The 21,291-nt window shown below is 35.2% G+C and overlaps 1 protein-coding gene and 1 non-coding gene across 3 annotated transcripts in view; both read right to left on the bottom strand.

The window, feature by feature from the left end:
• Positions 1 to 20,414, bottom strand: part of tup (LIM1_Isl and LIM2_Isl domain-containing protein tup) — a 42,634-nt gene extending 22,220 nt beyond the window's left edge. For both annotated transcript variants that reach the window (XM_013313405.1, XM_013313406.1), the window contains exon 1: positions 20,010 to 20,414. In XM_013313405.1, the coding sequence (XP_013168859.1) occupies positions 20,010 to 20,115 (106 nt within the window). In that variant the 5' untranslated portion in view covers positions 20,116 to 20,414. The remainder of the gene's footprint in view (positions 1 to 20,009) is intronic.
• Positions 6,442 to 6,531, bottom strand: TRNAY-GUA (transfer RNA tyrosine (anticodon GUA)). Its single transcript is given in 2 exon segments — positions 6,442 to 6,477; positions 6,495 to 6,531. It is a non-coding gene; the product is annotated as a tRNA-Tyr (tRNA).
• Positions 20,415 to 21,291: the final 877 nt, after the last annotated feature.

Raw genomic sequence — 21,291 nt, 5'->3', positions numbered from 1 at the left:
CCTCCTCTAACAGTGAATCGTCCTGTAAAAGTGCAATACTGCACATGATATGACGCCAGCAGGAACATTTTTGTTTAAACCCATCCCCACTTGAATGCACCTTCGTTTTAGAACGCCAAAAAGCCGTTCAACTGTGTTTCTGGTTTTACGATGGTGGTGGTGGTTCATAGACGGTGTCCAAATACAGTACTGTTTCTTTAGACAAGCGAAACCTTGCGCGAAACTCCGCATCCGTATACTTTTCAAAATAATCGAGGATTTTTTGGGTTTCGCCGACACACACTAGGCCTTTCATGGTCCGAAAGCGATGATAATGACGATACTGATATGGTTCCTCGTAAGGTTTTTGAGATTTGAGAGAGATTTGAGATGCCTCACGACCGCTCTTAAATTTTTGGCAAACTTAAGTCGACATGACAGTTCATTTGACAGAAAAATGACACTGAGTGACGATTGAGAATACGAAATTTGGTTTGAGTGGCCTGTAAGCATCGTCTTACTTGAGTAGCCTCAAAATTGAGATGCGCCTTTAACTGACGTTTGAGAATTTCATATTGGAGTTTAAGCGTGGTCTTATCTTTTAAGACGCCGTTACATATTTGAGTGACGTTTCAGTATTCGGGCATAAGTCACCCATAACGTATTAAGTAAACTAAAGTAATAGATATATGATTTGAAAGTTTAAAGTTGAGTTTTAAAACAGGTTTTTGAGACAAATTATATAAAAGTGTGTTTATTAAGATGCTAATTTAATTGTTTAGCACATTAATTACAATCTTCATCTAACTGAATATGTTAAGGTTGGGTTTTTTTTTAATATATCATAAGATGGCAAACGAGCGAGCGGTCATCTGAAATCGCTGAAATAGCGAAGTGACCGTTGCCCATAGACATACCCAATTGCATATGCGTTGCCTACCTTTAATCGACGGAGGAGAGGATGCACAGAAAGAAAATATTTTCCATTTCTTTGTATCCACTCCTCCGGAAAGTCCACTTCCACTTCCCATCGTTTCCTTATAAGAAAAACGGTGGGAAGAGAAAGAGGACTAAATTAGGCCTCCGGGACGCACAACTGTTCTACTGATTTATTTTGACGCGCGTTTTCTTTACTATAATTATTTTAAACTAGTGGTCGCCCGCGACTTTGTTAGCATAATTAATAAAAAAGCATCTGCTACCTATACGTACAAATCCCCTCATAATCATTCCAGCCGATTTGAAGATAACAAGAACCAAACGCTGACATGTGCATAAACATACAGACAGACAAAAAAATTAAAAATTGGTTTTTCGTCAAGCAACGAATTATGTGTACGAAATATATTTTTAATATTACATATAGAAGCGCCAATTTTATTAAATGTAAATTATTTCTTTGTGTCCACTGACCTCTATTAAATAGACAGGCTATATGGCGATGTACTTTGTGCGTGTTTGATTTACGCCATTTTGGCGCTGATTGTTGAGGTCGGTAGCGGTGGTTAGAATTCGAACTAATAATAAAAATAGAATTAGGTGTCAAGAATTATCAACAGGTAAGTTTAAGTAGGAACAAAACAAAAGTAGCCATTTCTAAGAAATTACCTATTTTACAAATATTATAAATGCGAATGTTTAGATGGATGGATGTTTGAAGGTATCTCCAGAACGGCTGAATGGGTCTCAATGAAAATTGGCATATAGAACATAGCCTGGAAGAACACATAGACTATTATGTTTTTTAATTCCGCGCACACGGAGTCGCGGGCAACAACTCGTCCATTTATAAAGATCAGTATTTGTGCCGCATCAATTCAACCGGACAAAGTAATTTGTTCAAACTTTAACTCGTAGACCTTTCACAAAGAATAAAACTTGGAAACCAGCGCGTTAATACCTCAACAAATATATTCATTTGAACATTCATATACTATAAGATCGAAATTCCCATAACACAATACATCATGACCTATGTAGTTACCATACGTGATTTGAAAACATGTTACACGATTATCGCCCGTATGTTACATCTTGTTGATTTTACACTGTTTGTTAAGGACGGCAGTTTAAAATTAGCAAGTCCTACTGCGGTAAAGTTAAAGACAGCCTTCTGAAGGATAATAGTTTAGTTAAATAATAATAATAAGAGTAAGGTCTCTATAGCAATGCCACACTGTTTGTCAACGGTTAGCGTACGCTCTTAACTACTCGTGAGGTCTTGAGGTCGTGAGGTTGTAACTGATTTACCAATGAATTGTTGTCTTAACTAGTTCTGGTTACTATAACATGCCTGTCTGTAAGAATTCGTGGGTTTCTGAGACCAAAATCTTCAATAATTACCTTTATTTTGTCAAAGATGATGACTGACATGTTATTTTATTTAAAGAGTTTTTGATCTCAGATATCCACTGTTACTGGACTGTTTCGTCTTAATTAAACTTAATGAGTTAAAAATACCTTCTTTAAGTAAACTAAAAACTAAGGCTAAAAGAAGAGAAGATTTTATTATTTTATTTATAAATGTATGTTCCCACATACCCATACTACGTGACCTATTTTTTAGTTTTTTCGACCCTTCCCTCCCCTCGGTGACCACTCGTAGTACTCAAGACCCTTTAGTTTTTACGTAGTAATTCATAATTATGATGTTTAATCATTTCACAGGTAAAAATTTAAAAATAAAATAATTTGGCTCATACTCTTCTTCATAGCTTAAGACTGCATGCATTCTTAAATTACTAGTGAATTATGTATTATGAAAAAAAACAAGTAACGACTACGTGACTAAAATCTCAGCCCCCCCGCTCCTGTGACAGACCGCAGTGTTTTAAAGACTCCGCTCCCCTCCCCCCCACTCCCCGCCCTAAACACGTCACGTAGTATAGGTAAGTTCCCTAATAAATAATAATTCAAAGTTAAATAAGTACTCTTAACTATGTAATAACTTATTTCCAGTTTGCGGACATTAAAAATGTCTAAACTTTGGTTGTTTGGTCACATAACCTCAAATTTTGTTAGTAATTGCATAAGATTTAGTTTGAAATTGGAAACTTGATTCGAACGTCCGTCCGTGACGTCACAGCGCGACCGATTGTAGGTGGACACGTGGAAACTGGTTCCGATAAAAAAAACTATATTAATGTCTATGGTACGTTACGTTGCCGTGTAAATGTCAACTCGATTGTCTATTCTGGAAGTTCATTTTAGCTTTGGAGTTTATTCAATATCATCATCATCATCAATTGCCTCGATAATTACGAAGAGAACTTTTACTTTCGTGTTTATTTATTAAATCTATATATATAAAAGAAAGTCGTGTTAGTTACACTATTTATAACTCAAGAACGGATTTAACGATATGGCTGAAAATTGGTGAGGAGGTAGCTTAGAGCCAGGAGACAGACATTGGACTATTTATTCATTTTTAATTTTTTTTCTTCCTATTTATGCCTTGAAGAGCTGCTTTTTATTGACGGAGTCGCGGGCGACAGCTAGTATTAAATAAAGGTCATTAGTAAGATAAATATAGAAATCGTTTCGAGTAAGTCGAGTAAGTAAGTTCCTAAGGGACTAGACGACAAAATATTGAGTTAATAATTCACTTAATTTCATATTTTCTTTATCGTATCTACAATGCTTAACTGAAATAACAAATTCACAATATTAAATATCAAAATAATAAATTCGTATTAATTATCTGTAATGGCGGAATAGCACGCAACAACAACTATGAAAATTAAAAAAAAAACTTTGACGTTTGAGGCAACAGGACAGGCGGCATTCTGCCAACCTGAGGGAGCCAGCGTACTTTTAGTTCAATACATCTAGTGCAAACATTTTACGACCATTATTGATATAAAAAGCCCAAAACCTCTGAACTTTTTATGGTACAAAGGTGGTCAGTAAACAGTAGACTTGCCGCGGCGAGCTTTGGCGGTGCGTAAAAGAACCTACAACAAAAAAAAAAACTCCGTCTATTGGCTTAACCGAACCGAGTTGACTGTGGCCTCTCTTTTTAGTGGTAGTTGAACTTTTTATGGCCGCTAAGGAGCTGATTTTAACGTACTCAATAACGTACACATAATATTTATGTATACTTTATCATTTATGAATAGCTTGGTGTGACTTATTCTCTTAATGTGGACAGTTTCTCATATATTGTAGATTTTAATAAGACTAACCTAAACTATTTAAGTACATGCAACTTAAGATCCTGGAGCGAGAATAAATTTGATTAATATAAATACGAAAGTTTCGATATTTGGTAGAAAATATCGCCAGAATGGCTCAATGAATCTAGATGAAATTTGGCATAGTCTGGAAGAACACATAGATTACTATGTTTTTTTAATTCCGCGCGGACGGAGTCGCGACCGACAGTTTTTTTTATAAAAATTTAAGGTTAAGGTAATTTGACAGTTTTTTTTAATTTGTCATAGAGTAAAAAACAATATTTAATCTATGATTACAATTACGTGTTGCTGTGTACATTGTAGAGGATTCCGTGACTGTCCGTGACTTACAGCCGGCAGCCGTGAGAAGGAAATGTTACAAGTCATTAGGCACTGTATCACCTTTAATATCTGTATTACGGATGCTGAGCTACCGTGCTTTTTGTGGTCATACAACCAGCGAAGCGATAAGCTGTAGCGGGAGAGTGAAACAGAAAAAGGACTAAGTAACTTCATGCATATGTCCATAAAAAGGCTTTGCATTCGTCCAAATTTTGTAATATTAAAATTGCAAATTATTATTAAAAATAAACTTTTCTTAATGCACATGGCCTGTGTAATTTAATTATGAAAATACTAGCTGTCGCCAGCGACTCCGTCTGGGCGGAATTAAAAAATAAGTAATAAGTAGCCTATGTGTTCTTCCAGAATATGTTCTAAAATTATGCCAAATTTCATCAAGATCCTGGTACCTTTTAACATTCATCCATCGAAACATTCGCATTTATAATATTAGTAAAAAAAACACATAAAGTTATTTCGTTACAATTGTAATGTTTTACTTTGTAATAATTTTTATAAAATCGGTTTGTTTTTTATATTAATAAATCGAATTATATTTAAAATTTAATGCATCTAGTGGCCATACCCAAATCAAGATAAAGTTCCATTCTGCGCCGATTTGACGTCTGTATCCACGTATCGGCCGCCATCTTGATTTGTAGGAGAAAAAATGGTGGCGTCTTCATACGTGTCAAATGATCGAAGATTACGCGGGAACGCGATGGGAACAAAATAATCGATGAATCATGAGTTAATTACTAATATTATATTGCATTACTATTTGTTTGAATTCTTGTAAAATGGAACTTAACGTTTCTTTTCACAAAAAAAATCACTAAATGAAATATAAAAAAATGAAATTTAAAAGATCGAAAATTGTTAAGTTTACAGTAGTAAGCCGTAATTATAAGATTTAAGACAATGCCAAGCTAATTTAGTCCTTATTTCTTAAGTATTTACTTGTACTTGTGGTCGATATTAGCATTAAGCTTATCGTTGTTTTTTCGAGATATAACATTTGAGTACTTCATACGTCGGATTATAGGGAGCTAAGACGGGATTAGGTAAAGTTGGTGGTACACAGAGGATTTGTGTTTAAACATACGTTGATGGAGTACGTACGAGAATAAGAAAAAATCAGTTATACAACAGTCTAAATGTAATTTCTACAAAAGTGGTATCACAAGAATAAACTGACAAGATTAATTTTATTTACATCAAACTTTTTATAAATTTAGTCTCATTTATTTGTATTCTAAACAGGGCGAAATTAGGAATACAATTTTCACACTACGTAATATTTTCTAAAATGCTACTTTTTAGCCTATTTCAAAAAGAAGGACGTTATCAATTCATCTGTATATTTATGTGTGTTATTCATACGTAATTTGGGATCATAACATCTACGTCATTTTATAACAGAGGACAATTTAAGCTCGGTGTGACACTGGCTTTATATTAAAAAAAAACGAGTAAATTTGACATATCGGAGCTACTGGGAGGGTTTATGACGACGCGAATGATGGCCCGGGATGGCGGATGAAAAAAAAAACAAAAAATCACCTTGTAACCCGATTCTACGGTTGGCTGTAAAATAATAAAACCTTTGCCTTCTGTTTTGGATGAAAAAAAGCTCCTTTGCATTTGACACGTGATAAAAAATCATTACAAAAGTTATAATGCTTCATTGAAGTTTACGTTTTTTAATTTTTAAATTTGGAATATCTGATTCTAATTGCATGTTTTTAAAAATATAAAAATGTTGCCATCTCTTTCAAGCTCTTTAAATGAACAGAGAGAACGATATATTGTTAATATAAATGTATTGGCAGCCATGGTAAACGTCTGCCGTTATTAAAAGAAAAAGAAGACAATAGAAAAGATTTTGTCAAAAAACAATCAGTCTGAATCTTTAGCGAATATATTTTGTTTAATCAAAAATTATTCCTTCGAGCCGGATTTGAACCAGCGACCTATGGATGACAATTTTAATTACAACTACAGTCCACCGCTCTACCAACTGAGCTATCGAAGGGATACTTACAGCGATAAAATAACTATTTATAATAAAAAAATCAAACATTCTAAAAGCTAATAAAATGTGTGTAATTGACGCTTGATGAAAATTACTAAAGCAAACTTTTTGACAGCTATCAAAATCCATAGATTATTCACCAAAGATTATTGACCATAGACTAACATCACGTATTGAAAAACGTGTGATGGAATTTAATCGACAAATATAAAATTGACATATAATACCTATTATATAGGATTGTCAAATAATATTTGTAAGTCACACTTAAGTTAAACATATGGCTTAAGTTACTGATCGGTGTGAATACACCAATAATAATATAACTTGATAACTAAGAGTTTAACAAACATAATCTTACTAATATTATAAATGCAAATGTTTAGATGGATGGATGTTAGACGGTATCTCCAGAACTGCTCAATAGATCTCGCTGAAATCAAGCACATATTTAAAACATGGTCGGGAAGAACACATAGGCTACTAACTATTTTCTTTTAATTCCGCGCGGACGGATACGCGGGCGATAGGTAGTAATTTTATAATGATTGGTTGAAAAAAATGTTTGTCAACCCGTTCTATAGATGCCATCTAACTTTCATATAAATATAAATAAAATGTAGAAGAAGACAGAGTGGAGAGCTAGTACGAAATGCAAACCAAATCTCTGTCTCTTGGAAGGAATGAAAAATGTTTTGTTTTTTACGTCGCTCAAATTAAACTTTAGCCTATCTTTTGTGTCAACATTGTGTTCAAATTACTCATTCACTTTTGCATCATAAATAAATCAAAAGAAGTGTACACTTGGAACAAAAAAAAATTCGTCAGCCCGTAACCGAAGTTGGCCAATAAATCATTAGGGCACAATATTTTAACGCCATGGTCACTGACCGAATGGGGTCCGAAAAAAAATATAAAACAATAGCCCTCTCTCTTTCACACACCGGATATCATCGGCGCGACATTACGTTGGCGACAAAATTGTGGCGCCTAAAATTTTTTTTCCAAACTCCCACATCCAAAAATGCACCCAAATCAAACTACGTAAAGTCTATAATTGAACGATGTACTTATTTTAAATAATTGTCCCTGAGAAGCTATTGAAAGTGACATCATTGTTAGACAATTGTCTTAACGTATCCTAGTATACTAAGTGTAAACAGAGAGGCACATATGGGTGCGAGCGAGAAAGACATATATGGTCAATTTGACCAAATGCCTAAGAAGAGGAACAAAAACAAAACATTTAATATTAACTAGAAAATAATTATAAACATGAAAAAGCGGGCTTTCTGCACGCCATAAAGAAACTTCAAAAAACAGAAAGATGTGTTCATCCTCTTCTATTTGTGATGTTGTTTATGGTTAGAAAAGACATACGACCAAATGATTTACCAGATGACAAGTGGATATGATTTTCGGTCTAGACCGACAGAATAACGATTGAAAACCTTAATAAAACTGGGTATTTGATCATATCCAATATCAGAGGAATCTCATACGTGAGGTCTTTAAGGAAGGAGTAAACTCTTTCCTTGACTGACTCTTCTTAAGTCATAACTTCCTTTAATTTTTCTAAAACAAATAATTTAGATAACGAATGTAGCCAAAAAACGATTGAACTGTAAAATAACAAACCTAATTCATTTACAAAGAAAAATCTTAATCTGTAAACATTGCTAAAGTAAAGGCGCCAATTTAATCTCCGTCTTGAACAAAATAATGGCAAATATTTGAAGAATTCGCCTCTAAGGAGTTTTAAGACAAGCATAAAAAAATCCATTGTCATCGGCCAAAATAGATGTTGCAAAAAAAAATTATGAAGTTGTCAGTTTCATTTGACAGGTGTCAAAAAGGCGTTGTCTGTGGCCAGTCGTGATTGACTGCTTTTGAAAATATTTTAGGCTAATTTTGATGTCAAAGATTGTGCTTCATCATTTTGAATAAGGATTGAGATAAAAGAAAATTTATAGAATAATGCCAGTAATTTGTTTTTCTAATTATTAAAACCTTTTTAGTTTTTTAACATACGATTAGGAAATTCATCTTTATTGGATTCGAAAATGAAGTTTATATAGAAGTAACTAAAATAAATGTGTCGTTATATATCGAAATGTACTTATTTAAATAAATAAAAATGTTTACGAGCCACGAAAAATTAAAAACCAACCGTTTTATTGGTTACAATCCTTATTATAAAAATGCAAAAAGTGACCGACATAAACAATTCAGGGCCAATCGTGGTTTTAACTTTAATCAATTCTGCCAAAGAATCATTTAAAAAAACACGACTTTTATAATCTACATGAGAGTAACAAAAAAATAAAAATAATTACTATCCGATATTGAAAACGTTCGAAATCCTCCAATACAACCGAGATTACCTTATAAACGGGTTGCCTTTACCTTTGCTATCTGGCTGTATAAAAAAAATAATCTCTCAGCTTTATCGAGTGTCCCCCATAAAAGAACTATAACGCCAGAGACTAAAAAAAAAAAACAAAAGTGTTCGAGAAAAAAATTCCCGCGTTATCTGTGGCCGGCGCCAGTGGCAGAGCGAGGCGGTCCCTTGTCTTTGTTACTTTTGTTTTATTTTTTTTAATTTTATTCCTCTCCCGAAGCGAAAATCTTCCGAGACTCCGTTCCGAGTTCTCGACCGGCTGTAATTGACAGAATTTACGCGTCCGATAAGGTTAATATTATCTATACAACGGCGGTTAACTTTCTTACGAACCTCAAACGTATTTGGCTGTTGCTAATGTTTCTTCAGTTTGTCCTGATGTTTATGGCCTCCAAAAATGTTGAATATTTCACTTTTACTTAGTCATTTACGAGCCTCCAAGGGTTTGTGAATACTTTAATAACCCTATATAACGTCAATTTGGGAAAAATACGAATCTAATAACACCGCAAACTTTAGGTAACACTAAGATCATCGTCATCTCACTGTACGTCCCCATTGAGGGGCTCGGAGCCTGCCCTGAGTGAGTGATTATGCCGTAGTCAACCACGCCCAGTGCGGGTTGACTTCACATGTTTCACTGAATCGAGCGCCTCGTTTCCTTCACCGTAAGAACATCGGATGAATGTAAATATAATATGTAAATCGATAATGGAAAAACACATTAGTACATGGCGGGTTGCGAACTCAGGACCTGCTGATTACAAGTTAAGTGCTTAACCCAATGAGAGCGACGCTCTACTACGTAAGAACAGTAGTAGAGCCCGCTTTAATATCTTCGTACGAATTGGCCGGTTCGCCCGGTGAACTACCACGACCACACAGAAGACAGGCATCAAGGGGAAGATATTCCGCGTACAATCTGATTAGTGTGGGTACCGGAGGCCTAATTTTAGTCCTCTTTCATTTCCCACCCTCTTTCTTATAAGAAAAGGATGGGAAGTGAAATTGGATTTTACTTATTTTGGTGCATGGGAAGAGAAAACTCTTTCTGTGCAACTCCTCCTCCGTCGATTAAAGGTAACGCATCTGCAATTGTGTGTGTCTATACGCAATCGCTTCGCTATTTCAAGTTGCTGTCGCTCATTGGCCATCTTATAATATTATATAAAAAGACTAGCTGTCGCCCGTGAATCCGTCCGCGCGGCATTAAAGAAAAACATAATAAGTAGCCGATGAGTTGTTCCAGACTATGTTCTATATATATGCTTAATTAAATCGTGATCTGTTTAGCCGTTTTAGTGTTACCTTCAAACATCGATCCATCTAAACATTCGCATTTATAATATTAGTAAGAATCGCTTTATCACTCACGCCTTTAATCCAGATGGGTAAGCAGATTGGTGCGATCCTGGCACACCTCTCCATCAGATCCAATAATTACTTAAGTATGTAAATTAAATACAATAATTATTCAGCCGAAGACCTTTCGGACGGTTAACATGTCCGATGGCGCTGGATATCGGTCGGCGGTCTTTGTGACTTTTATCTTTACATCTCAGATACTTCCGTAACGCCGAGGCGCCTTCCAACAGTTATTTATGTCTAATTAACAGTTTGATGATCCTCGGCGAGCTTTTTGTATTGCTACAGGATGAATTATATTAAACTTTACTTAAAGGGTGGTCTTATTAAATAAACTCATTAACAGTTGCTTTCTGAGACCAAAAATCTCGGTGTAAAAGATATCTTCAACCCTATTATCTTTGATAAAACGGAGAGAACACGATTTTGAAGAATTAAGGATTTTTGATGATTAATGTAACTTAACTTCTCCACAATAACTTTAAATTTGTCAAACAACGTTCATTCGTTCGAGCAATATCCCTAAAAAGGGGCAGTTTAAACTTCGTATGATATTACGATCTTCCTAATATTATAAATACGAATGTTTAGATGGATTGATGTTTGTTTGAAGGTATCTCCTGAACTGCGGCACGGATCTTTCTGAAATTAAGTAGACAAATAGAACATAGAGCGTCGGTGGCTCAGGGGTTTAAGCACTTGACTTGTAATCTGCAGGTCCTGGGTTCAAATCTCGCCATGTACCAATGTGTATTCCTATTTCTGCTTAACATATGTACATTTATCCGTCGTTCTTACGGTGAAGGAGAACATCGTGTGAAGAAAATTCAAAGATATGTGTGAAGTCAACCCGCACTGGGCCAATGTGGTTGACTATGGCCTAGTCACCTTAACTTAGGGTAGGCTCCGAGCCCCTCGGTGGGGACATGTAGTGAGCTGATGATAGAACATAGCCTGGAAGAAGACATAAACTAATCAAGTTTTTTTAATTCCGCGCGCAACTCGGGCAAAGGCTAGGTGCCTTAATAACTTTGTAACAAGACTCAGTGATCACAGGTGACAACATTTGCCTCGTAACAAACCGTTTAAGTAGAGATAATATTACGCTTAGTACCTCACTGTGTTTGACTTAGATAGGGGACTATCTAAACATATGTTCGCATTAGCAATGCTACCTTCGATTCCTGCAGTAATATCCCAGTTCCGTTAAAGATATAAAGCCGTCACGCTTGACAAACAACGGCGAGCGAATACTACACCAAACATGAATTGTGTATACGTGTTTTTAGTGTTCGCTGTTTGTAAGCATCGGCGTTGTTGGTATACACAAATTAAAGTATATTGAATGTTACCAATCTTACTAATAATTGCGTATGTTTAGATGGATGGATGTTTGTTAGAAAGTATCTTAAGAACACCTTTTTTTATAACATAAGGTGGCAAACGAGCGAGCGATCACTTGAAATCGTTGAAATAGCGAAGTGACCGTTGCCCATAGACATACGCAATTGCATATGCGTTGCCTACCTTTAATCGACGGAGGAGAGGATGGACAGAAAGAAAATATTTTCCCTTTCCATGCATCCTCTCATCCGGAAAGTCCACTTCCATTGCCACTTCCCATCCTTTCCTTATAAGAAAAAGGGGAGGAATGGAAAGAGGACTAAATTAGGCCTCCGGGACGCACACTCATCAGACGAAACGCGGAATTGCTTCCACTTGCCGCCTGTCTTCTGTGTGGTCGTGGTATTTCACCGGGCGAGCCAGGACAATCCGTGCGAAGATGTTAAAGCGAACTCTACCACTGTATAACTTCCATGGATCTCGCGTAAATTTTGCATAGATGTAGAACATAGGCTGGAAGAACACATAGACTACTAATTAAGTTTTTTTTAATTCCGCGCGCACGGACAGCTAGTCTGGTATAACCTGAACATTTCACTAAGCCTGGTCATGACCAGAATCTCGGTTTAAAACATTGTTATCTCTGTTTTGTCAAAGATAATGACAGGGATGACGATATGTTATATACAAGGTTTTAGGTCATATAAACCAACAATAATTGTGTTAATTCTTAACCACTTTAAAAACAAAAGTCATCTAAACGTGTCTTAAACGATCTCCTAATTTCCAAGTCGGAAAGGCACGTACTGGCCATCATAAAATTAAAAAAACTACAATAAAGCTCAGTAGTTCGGTAATGCGGGAATCATAGGACTCGACACGTGCGATATCTTTCTCCTTTTAAAAGTTAAAAGATTGGAACTAGTTGCCGACAGTTTTTTTTAGCAGTAGATACCGTCAAGTAGATTGAAAAGGAACTTGTTAAAGTCCTTTGATGCCCTCATAACTAAATAATGATATTTTTGAGTTATAAGTTTAGTTATTCATAAAAATAATTTAATAACAATTAAATAGTATTTATAATAAGTTAACAAGTTAAGTCTTTCTTTTATATTAGATAGCTGTAGCCCGCGGCTCCGTCCGCGCGGTATATAAAAAACTTAATGAGTAGCTTATGTGTTTTTCCAGACTATGTTCTACATCTGTGCCTAATTTCATCAAAATCTGTTTAGCCGTTCCGGATATACCTTCAAACAAACATCCATCTAAACACTCGCATTTATAATATCATTATATTATATACTATGACTTACTATATACTAGAAAAATATTGTTTTAATAAATAATTGAGACTAGACTTATACTTATTGTTACTCTAAATACACTTAATTCCGTGTTTTCAAAGAATAAGAAAGTGTTAAGTTTCGGTTTAAGCTGTATATATCGGGACCCCGACTGGCCGCCAACCCATCGGTTGGTCCAGGTACCGCTGACGAGACGCCGTAGAGCTGGATCTGCGGGAGCTACAAGCGATGGACTGGCAGGAGAAGGCTCAAGCTAGTAGACTTTGGCGATCTTGTGTCGGAGGCCAAGACCTACTTTCGGTCGATGCGCTAGGGGATTAAGTAAGTTTCGGTTACTATAAAATAAAAGTTAAGACAGGAAAAGTTTTTCATTCTCCACAGCACTTAGAGAATAAACTTATTTGTTTTGAGGTTAAGTTTGGTAAAGTTCTCGAATTTAATACTAAATAAAGGAGACAAAACAATTTCAATTTTTCCACAAACAAACAATTTAATCTAATTCCATATATTTAATCGTCAAAACCAATTAACATTTAAAAGATAAACTCGTATTGAAATTAAACAAAAAATATGTATCCATTTTCAGAATATTAGTAATAATATTTTAAACACGGGCTTCGACAATGGAAACTCAAGGCAACATACTTTTTACAAATATTTACATCAATATAACTCCGTCCACCACTTGTTCCAACACTTGACTTGTAATCTGCTATCCTGGGTTCGAATCCCGCCATGTACTAATGTGTATTTCGATTTCCGATTTACATATGTACATTTATTCGACGTTCTTATGGTGAAGGAAATCGTGATGCAACCTATACATATCTGCGAAGAAATTCAAAGATAAGTTTGAAGTCAACCAACCCGCACTGAACCAGCGTGGTTGACTAAGGCCCGGTCACCCCTAGTTAGGGTAGGCTCCGAGCCCCCGGTGGGGACGTATAGTGAGCTGATGATGAACTCCGTCCACGAGGAATAAAAAAAACAACATAATTAGTAGCCTATGTGTTCTTGCAGACTATGTTCTATGTGTATGCCAAATTTCATCGAGATCCGTCCAGCCATTCTGGAGATATCTTCAAACAAACATTCATCTAAACATTCGCATTTGTAATATTAGTAAGATCTGGAAAACTTGACTACAATAACTTAGTAAACTGCAGTTAAAAGCTCTCTTCGCAATGCTATAAAGCAAACGAGCGACGGCAACACCGACGTGTTCAAAGACATCCATGAACAACACCAGATGAATTGCAGATGCGTCGCCGTTTAAGGAAATGGTACGCTCTCTTCTTGATGGATCCTAAGTCGCATTGTTTTGGAAATAGTAAGAGGTAAGTAACAACTACTGAAGCTTGTATATTTTAATTGTAATTTAGTACCGATGTTTGTTATCTTGTAAATTTAAAAACTATTCCGGGTTACCGATTGGGTTGAAATGTTGCATACGTGGGTAAATCGCGTGACAATCCAACATGACAAGGTGTTTGATGATGGAGATGAAAGGTCATAAGAACTTCTCGACGACACAACTACACAGACTTTGGTCTCGTTGGAATTGTCATGACGATTTTTTTTACTTTATTGCTCTTTTAATTTTTTAGCTTAAAAATTCTATTTAACTGCCGTTTCATATCTGACTGTATCTTAGTTTCTTCCAAACGAAAAGGCTAATAAATGTTCTACACAGTTTTAATTTGATAAATCAATGAAGATTGCATTCAGATAAGAAAGATAAATAAAAGACAAAATTAAAAAACATAAATCTGTTAAAATATATTTATTTTTTTAATATCTTATATAATCTTAAATCTATGTTTAATACGTACATAACAGAAACATAGCAAGCACCTGCAAGATTATATGTTTACATAGTTACAACTTAGGTTTGCGTGTGAGCACTAAATGTTTACACAAATAGTGAGGAGGCTTCTAGGGTGTTGCACCTTAGAGACTTGCGAAATCAATACTAATATAAGGAAGTTTTGTTTGTTTGTATTGAATAGGCTCAAAAATTACTGCTGTTACTGAAACTAACGCGCGACCATCAAATTAATTTTTTATACATTTTTGAAGTTCCCTATAAAATCACTTCAAAGCGAATGCACTTTGTCTAAACCCGCTGATTTTTTTTGTGAGTGAATTGACACTGTTTGCCTGTTTGCATTTACAGCTTCACCGGGCTTGAGGTGGCAGAGCGCAGATAGCGCCTAGCCTAAACCACGTTTAAGAGTAACTAAGCTCCCTCAGGAACCTCGGCTGGGGCCGTTACTTCGTTATTATTACCGGATTGGGCCCCGCTGAACCGATTTGATAAATTCTTTAACTAGGAAGCTACACTATCCCTGGGTAATCAGCTGTGTATTATTCGATTTACATATTTATCCTATGTTGTTACGGTAAAGGAAAACATCGTGATGCTGCACATATCTGTCAAAGATATGTGTGAAGTCAACCCGTACTGGGCCTCAGTTGACTATGGTCTAGTCACCAACTTTGGGTAGACTCCGAGTCCCTCAGTGAGGGCGTATAACGAGCTGATGTACATTAATAAACGAGTTCGGAATGAAGCAATAGTTTTCATTTGTGAGCAAATCTAAGGCTTTTATCTTACTAATATTATAAATGCGAATGTTTAGATGGATGTTTGAAGGTATTTCTAGTACGGCTGCATGTATCTCACTGAAATTTGGCATTGATGTAGAACATAGTTTGGAATAACACATAGGTTGTTAATTAAGTTTTCTGTTAATTCCACGCAGACGGAGTCGCGGGCGAGAGATAGTACATATTTGTACATTTAAAATGTTTCCCTTATTATACAATTTCTTTAAGAAATATTCAGACAGCAAATTATATTAATAACATCAGTAATATTAATTTAGTGACGCATTTTTTTGTCTAATGTTTATACGTTAATATGATTTGACTATGTTTCAAATCACAACAGTAATTTCCGTGGAGTCGAATCTATATAAAAAAGTCGATTGATATGTGGCCTTCACCTATCGACATTTTTCACTCTTAATGTATGGGACTGTGTGGAGGTTTTTTTTATGTTTTTTTTTTGTTATATCTCTACGTATTTCCGTGTTAGTTAAGTTATCTTGACCGTGATAGTTGGTGTCATTGATTAATGTTGTTCGATAATTTTTCTTTTGTAATTGCGTTTGCAATCTCCATATATTTCATTGTTCTTATACTTGTTCCACTTTCTATTTCTTATTGCAAATTGAAAAATGGAAACGTGAAGGTATGAAGCTGGAATTTATCTATATATGTATATATAATAGAAAGTCGTGTTAGTTACACTATTTATAACTCAAGAACGGCTTTACCGATATAGCTGAAAATTGGTATAGAGGTTGCTTAGAGCCAGGAAACTGACATAGGATACTATTTATTTATTTTTATATTTTTTTTTCGAATTTATGCCTTGAAGAGTTGCTTTTTATTTAACTTACTAATTGTATAAATGCGAATGTTTAGATGGATATGATGTGGATGGATGGATAGGTGGGCTACAATAATTAAGTTTTTTATATATCCACGCGGACGGAGTCGCGGTCGACAGCTAGTTTGTTATAAATTTAACAGTGGTAGAGCCCGCTTTAACATCTTCGCACGAATAGTCCGGTGAAATACCACGACCACACAGAAGACAGGCTTCAAGTGGAAGCAATTCCGCGTTTCGTCTGATGAGTGTGCGTCCCGGAGGCCTAATCTAGTCCTCTTTCCCTTCCCATTCTTTTCTTAATAAAGAAAGGATGGGAAGTGGAAGTGGACTCTTCAGATGAGAGAATGCATGGAAAGGGAAGATATTTTCTTTTTGTGCATCCTCTCCTCCGTCGATTAAAGGTAGGCAACGCATATGCAATTGCATATGTCTATGGGCAACGGTCACTTCGCTATTTCAGCAATTTCAGGTGGCCGCTCGCTCGTTTGCCACCTTATGATATAAAAAAATCCGTGCTGTGTGTCTTTTTCCATTTTATCTGTATGATAATAAATGTTTATTTTTTTCTAATATTTATATGCATTTGTTACACAGTATGTTATGCGATGAAAACTTCGTGATTATGCAACATTGTAAGACAGAGAAAACCCAAACAGTGAAGGATGGGAAAATCCTTAGCCAACGGAAAACACGCCTGAAGATAAAAAACAACACATAAAAATTACAACATATTTTTTTTTGTTTTTAACTTCTTGAAAGGTTTTTATAAAAACTATAACTTCCTTAATTAAACAAAGACCTTTCATTTATGTTATTTCCAACTTGATAACTTGAATAGGAGCGTCGGTGGCTCAGTGGTCAAGCACTTGACTTGCAATCTGCAGGTCCTGGGTTCGAATCCCGCCATGTACCAATGTGTTTTTCGACTTCCGATTTACATATGTACATTTATCCGACGTTCTTACGGTTAAGGAAAACATCGTGATGCAACCTGCTGCACATATCTGAGAAGAAATTCAAAGATATGTGTGAAGTCAACCAACCCGCACTTGGTCAGCATGGTTGACTATGGCCTAATCACCCTTAACTTAGGGTAGGCCCCGAGCCCCTCGGTGGGGACGTATAGTGAGCTGATGATGATGAACTTGAATAGGTAGAATAAATAAAAATCTTACCGGAGACCTAATTTAAGGTCTAAAAATCAATACATATGTTTCGATTGCTGAATATTTACAAAAACATATAGACGTCCCTTTCATCTTAATAAGATTATGAATGTGAATTTTCGGATAGATAGATGTTTGTTAGATCTAGCTGAAAACCATAGATGTAGAACATAGTCTGGCAGCTACCTCGGTCAAAGAATTAGTTTAGCTGTACAAAGGGGGAACGCTGCCAGTATCTTCGGGACCTTGCCTAAAGGGACTCCTTTTAATAATATATTTTAGTGAATTATTCGTTTTTTTTTAATATTTTATTTTATATCATAGATTTAAGACTTTAAGTATTTATAGAAATAAGGAAGTATAATAAATTCATTTATTGATATTATAATATAATAAATATAGTTTGCAATCGTTTAACTTTTTCATGAATTTAAAATTACGTAGCTATGTGTTTACTATAGATATTAAAATGTCTGGAAGAACGCATTGATAATTCCGCTCGGAAAGAGTCGCGGATGACAGCTTGTTCTTTATGAATATAACAGTTAACAAGGTGCTTTTATAAGTTAATAAAGCAACGTTTTCATAATGAAATGTATATTAACCCTTCTGTCTATATGTTAATTAAAAATTCTATGTATTAAAATACGCCATTGTTTTTCTATTGTTTTTTTAAATTTTGCATTCATCACTGGCAAATTATACGTCCCTACTGAAGGGCTTGGAGCCTACCCTAATATAATGACTAAGCCATAGTCAACCACGATGGCCCAGTGCGGGTTGACTTTACACATATCTTTGAATTTCTTTTTCAGATATGCATAACATTTTGTATAATTTTAATAATATTATAAATGCGAATGTTTGTATGAATGTTTGTTTGAAGGTACTTAAAAACGGCTGCGTAGATCTCGCTGAAAGGCATAGCCTGGAAACATAGGCTACTAATTAATTTTTTTTTTAAATATCGTGCGAGCGGAGTCGTGGGCGACATCTAGTATAGTCTTGAAATCACTTATTAACAATCCGAATCCAACACAACTCAGCAAATAAATCTCGTAACCCTCTAATGGTCGGTTTCGCTTGCATTAGCAAAAATAACGGGCTGGGGGTAAGTTTCACCCCCTGCCAATTTATAAATCAATCGAACAACCCCCTTTACTCAGTTACTTATTGGTTAAACTCGCTGTAAGATTACAAAGTTGCAGGATTCGATTACTTAAAGTTTGCTTACGGATATTGAATTTGCGATACTTTCGTTTCTTAACCGTGAAAAGATGCAAGTTGTTTTCGTACAAACCTTTTAAACAGTGTAAAGTTAAGGTAAATTTTAGATTAAAAAAAAACATCTTTGAAAGATTTTAACACAATTTTTAACTATAGATTTTCTTTTTTTTTTAATTTATTATCTTTTTCGGCAACTTAAATCAAGTGTTAATTTCTCAAGACATACAGAAAAAAATAAGTTAAGGCTTAGCTTTTAAGTGAGGTGCTAAAACAATACCTTTCTTATTGAAGTATACGCAACTTGGTCGTTTACACACTTAGTGTACACTTAATCTACATTTAGCAAGAGACAGTGTTTATGTAGGTATTATATTTTTCCCTAATATTATAAATGCGAAAGTTGAAATAGATGTTTGTTAGAAAGTATCTCCAAAACGGCTGTATACATCTCGCTGAAATTTGGCACAGATGTAGAATCTAGTCTGGAAGAGCACATAGGGAGTCGCGGGCGACAACTAGTTATAATATGCTTCCTATATTATCCTTTATAAGATACGGAGGTTTAATAACGTATTCGTGTAACCTTTGTTAGTTAATTTAACTGTAAGTATAAACAAGATCGCGTGTTCACCGTAACTTAACTGTAGTTAATGTAATTTACATTTTACTAAGTTTTAATTAAGCTTTTTTATTAAAAAATTCGTTAATTCTAATCGTTTTGTATTTGTTAAGGTTGTGTATATTTCTGTATCTTTACTAACTGTCGCCGGCGACTCCGTCCGCGCGGTATATGTGGACTTACAGACTATGTTTTATACGTATGCCAAATTTCAGCGAGATCCCTTCAAACGTTCTGGAGATATCTTCTAACAAACATCCATCCATCTATGCATCCAACATCTGCATTTATAATATTAGTAAGTAGTAAGATTGATGGCTATTTTTACTTATATAAATTACATTTTTTTTTCTGAAGGAATTAAAAAAACACAAAGTGGTCTATATTTCTACGCGCATTATCTACCTTCCAGACAAAGACCCGTCAAAATCAATTTAGTTCCGGAGATTACCCGGAACAAACACTTTGCGAACTGACACACGGACAGACTTAAAACAATTTTAAAAACTTTTATTTCTCGATTTGACATACAGACACTCCAATTTTATAGTATAGATTATTTTCCTACACAAAAAATAGTAAGGTAACTTACTGGGCATCATTTCGACGTGGGACGATGTGTCCATGATGTTGTGGTGATGGAGCATGTCCGGTGGGGACTGCACCAGCCCGCCACCGCCGCCGCTGGCCATCACCATAACTGATGATAACCCTGACAGTTCCTATCACTTGTAATAACCCGACCTATTAGTTCCTATCAAGTGTACTGACGACCAAGTTTCTATCACGATGATACAGTGATGAGCTATTATCACGAAAGATGATACTGACTATCACTGATGATTGACACACAAATCACGATTTTATCTATAGAAAATTAATTTGTTAAAATGTTAATACCACAGTAACACTTTTAAAGCGATACACTTTCGGTCCGTAGGCACTTCGACATTTTTTTTCTCTGTAGCATAAAAGTTCGAACAGGCGTCCTACCGCGGCGACGGCTAAGCCAATACTGCCGTATTATATGTATAATTGTATGGATCGGCGCCAAAGCGCATGAGTGGACCTACCCATAATCTGATTGGTGGGATTTTCGAACGCCTTTTTGAATGGATAACTCTGATTGGTGGTTGGTGAATAATTTTCCCGCCCAAAGTGACTGTACCCTACAAGATGGCGCCCCCCTCGGAGCCTTCGGTTGCTTTTTTGAACATTTTCTCGTATAAAAAATAATCCTGTTGGATATAATGAGTATGATTTATGTTTTGAATCCGCGCTTTGGTTTTCTTTTTATTTTTTTAATCTGTTCATGTTAATCTTCAATGTCGGTGATTGTCGATGGTTTTTTTTTTGATAAATCGCGTCTCGTGGCTTTGATCTTGTAAGGTTTTTTTTTATTTTTAGTCTACGATTTTAATAGCTCTGGTTTGTGTCGGTTTTTGATATTAATACGGCGTTTGAAATATGCAATAATGATATAACGAAAGCCAAATCGATTATTCTGTTCGGCTGCTACTCGTTAGTTACAAGCAAAAGTTGTAAGTTTAGTTGGTCGTAGGTTTGAATATAAATATCGTCAAAATTAATTTACGTTGTTAAAAACATTTTGCATATTTTAATGAAAACTAAATATATGTAAACTAAACAAGAAAATAATACGTTTTAAGATTTGCAATTGTTTTTTTTTAAATAATCCATAGATGGCGTTGTATGCAACAGTAGTTATTTTTGAATATGTTACATTCATGAGTCAATATTTCTCTAGAATATTGACTCATAAATTGAATAAAATTGAAGTGTCTGTATGTGACATCAAAAAAATATATATTTCGTACACATGATGTATTTACGCAACAAAAAATAAATTATTA

The sequence above is a fragment of the Papilio xuthus genome, unplaced genomic scaffold, assembly GCF_000836235.2.
Source record: "Papilio xuthus unplaced genomic scaffold, Pxut_1.1 DF827570.1, whole genome shotgun sequence".
Taxonomy (NCBI): domain Eukaryota; kingdom Metazoa; phylum Arthropoda; class Insecta; order Lepidoptera; family Papilionidae; genus Papilio; species Papilio xuthus.
Note: the sequence above shows the minus strand (reverse complement) of the source record. Positions and strands in the feature narration are given on the sequence as shown.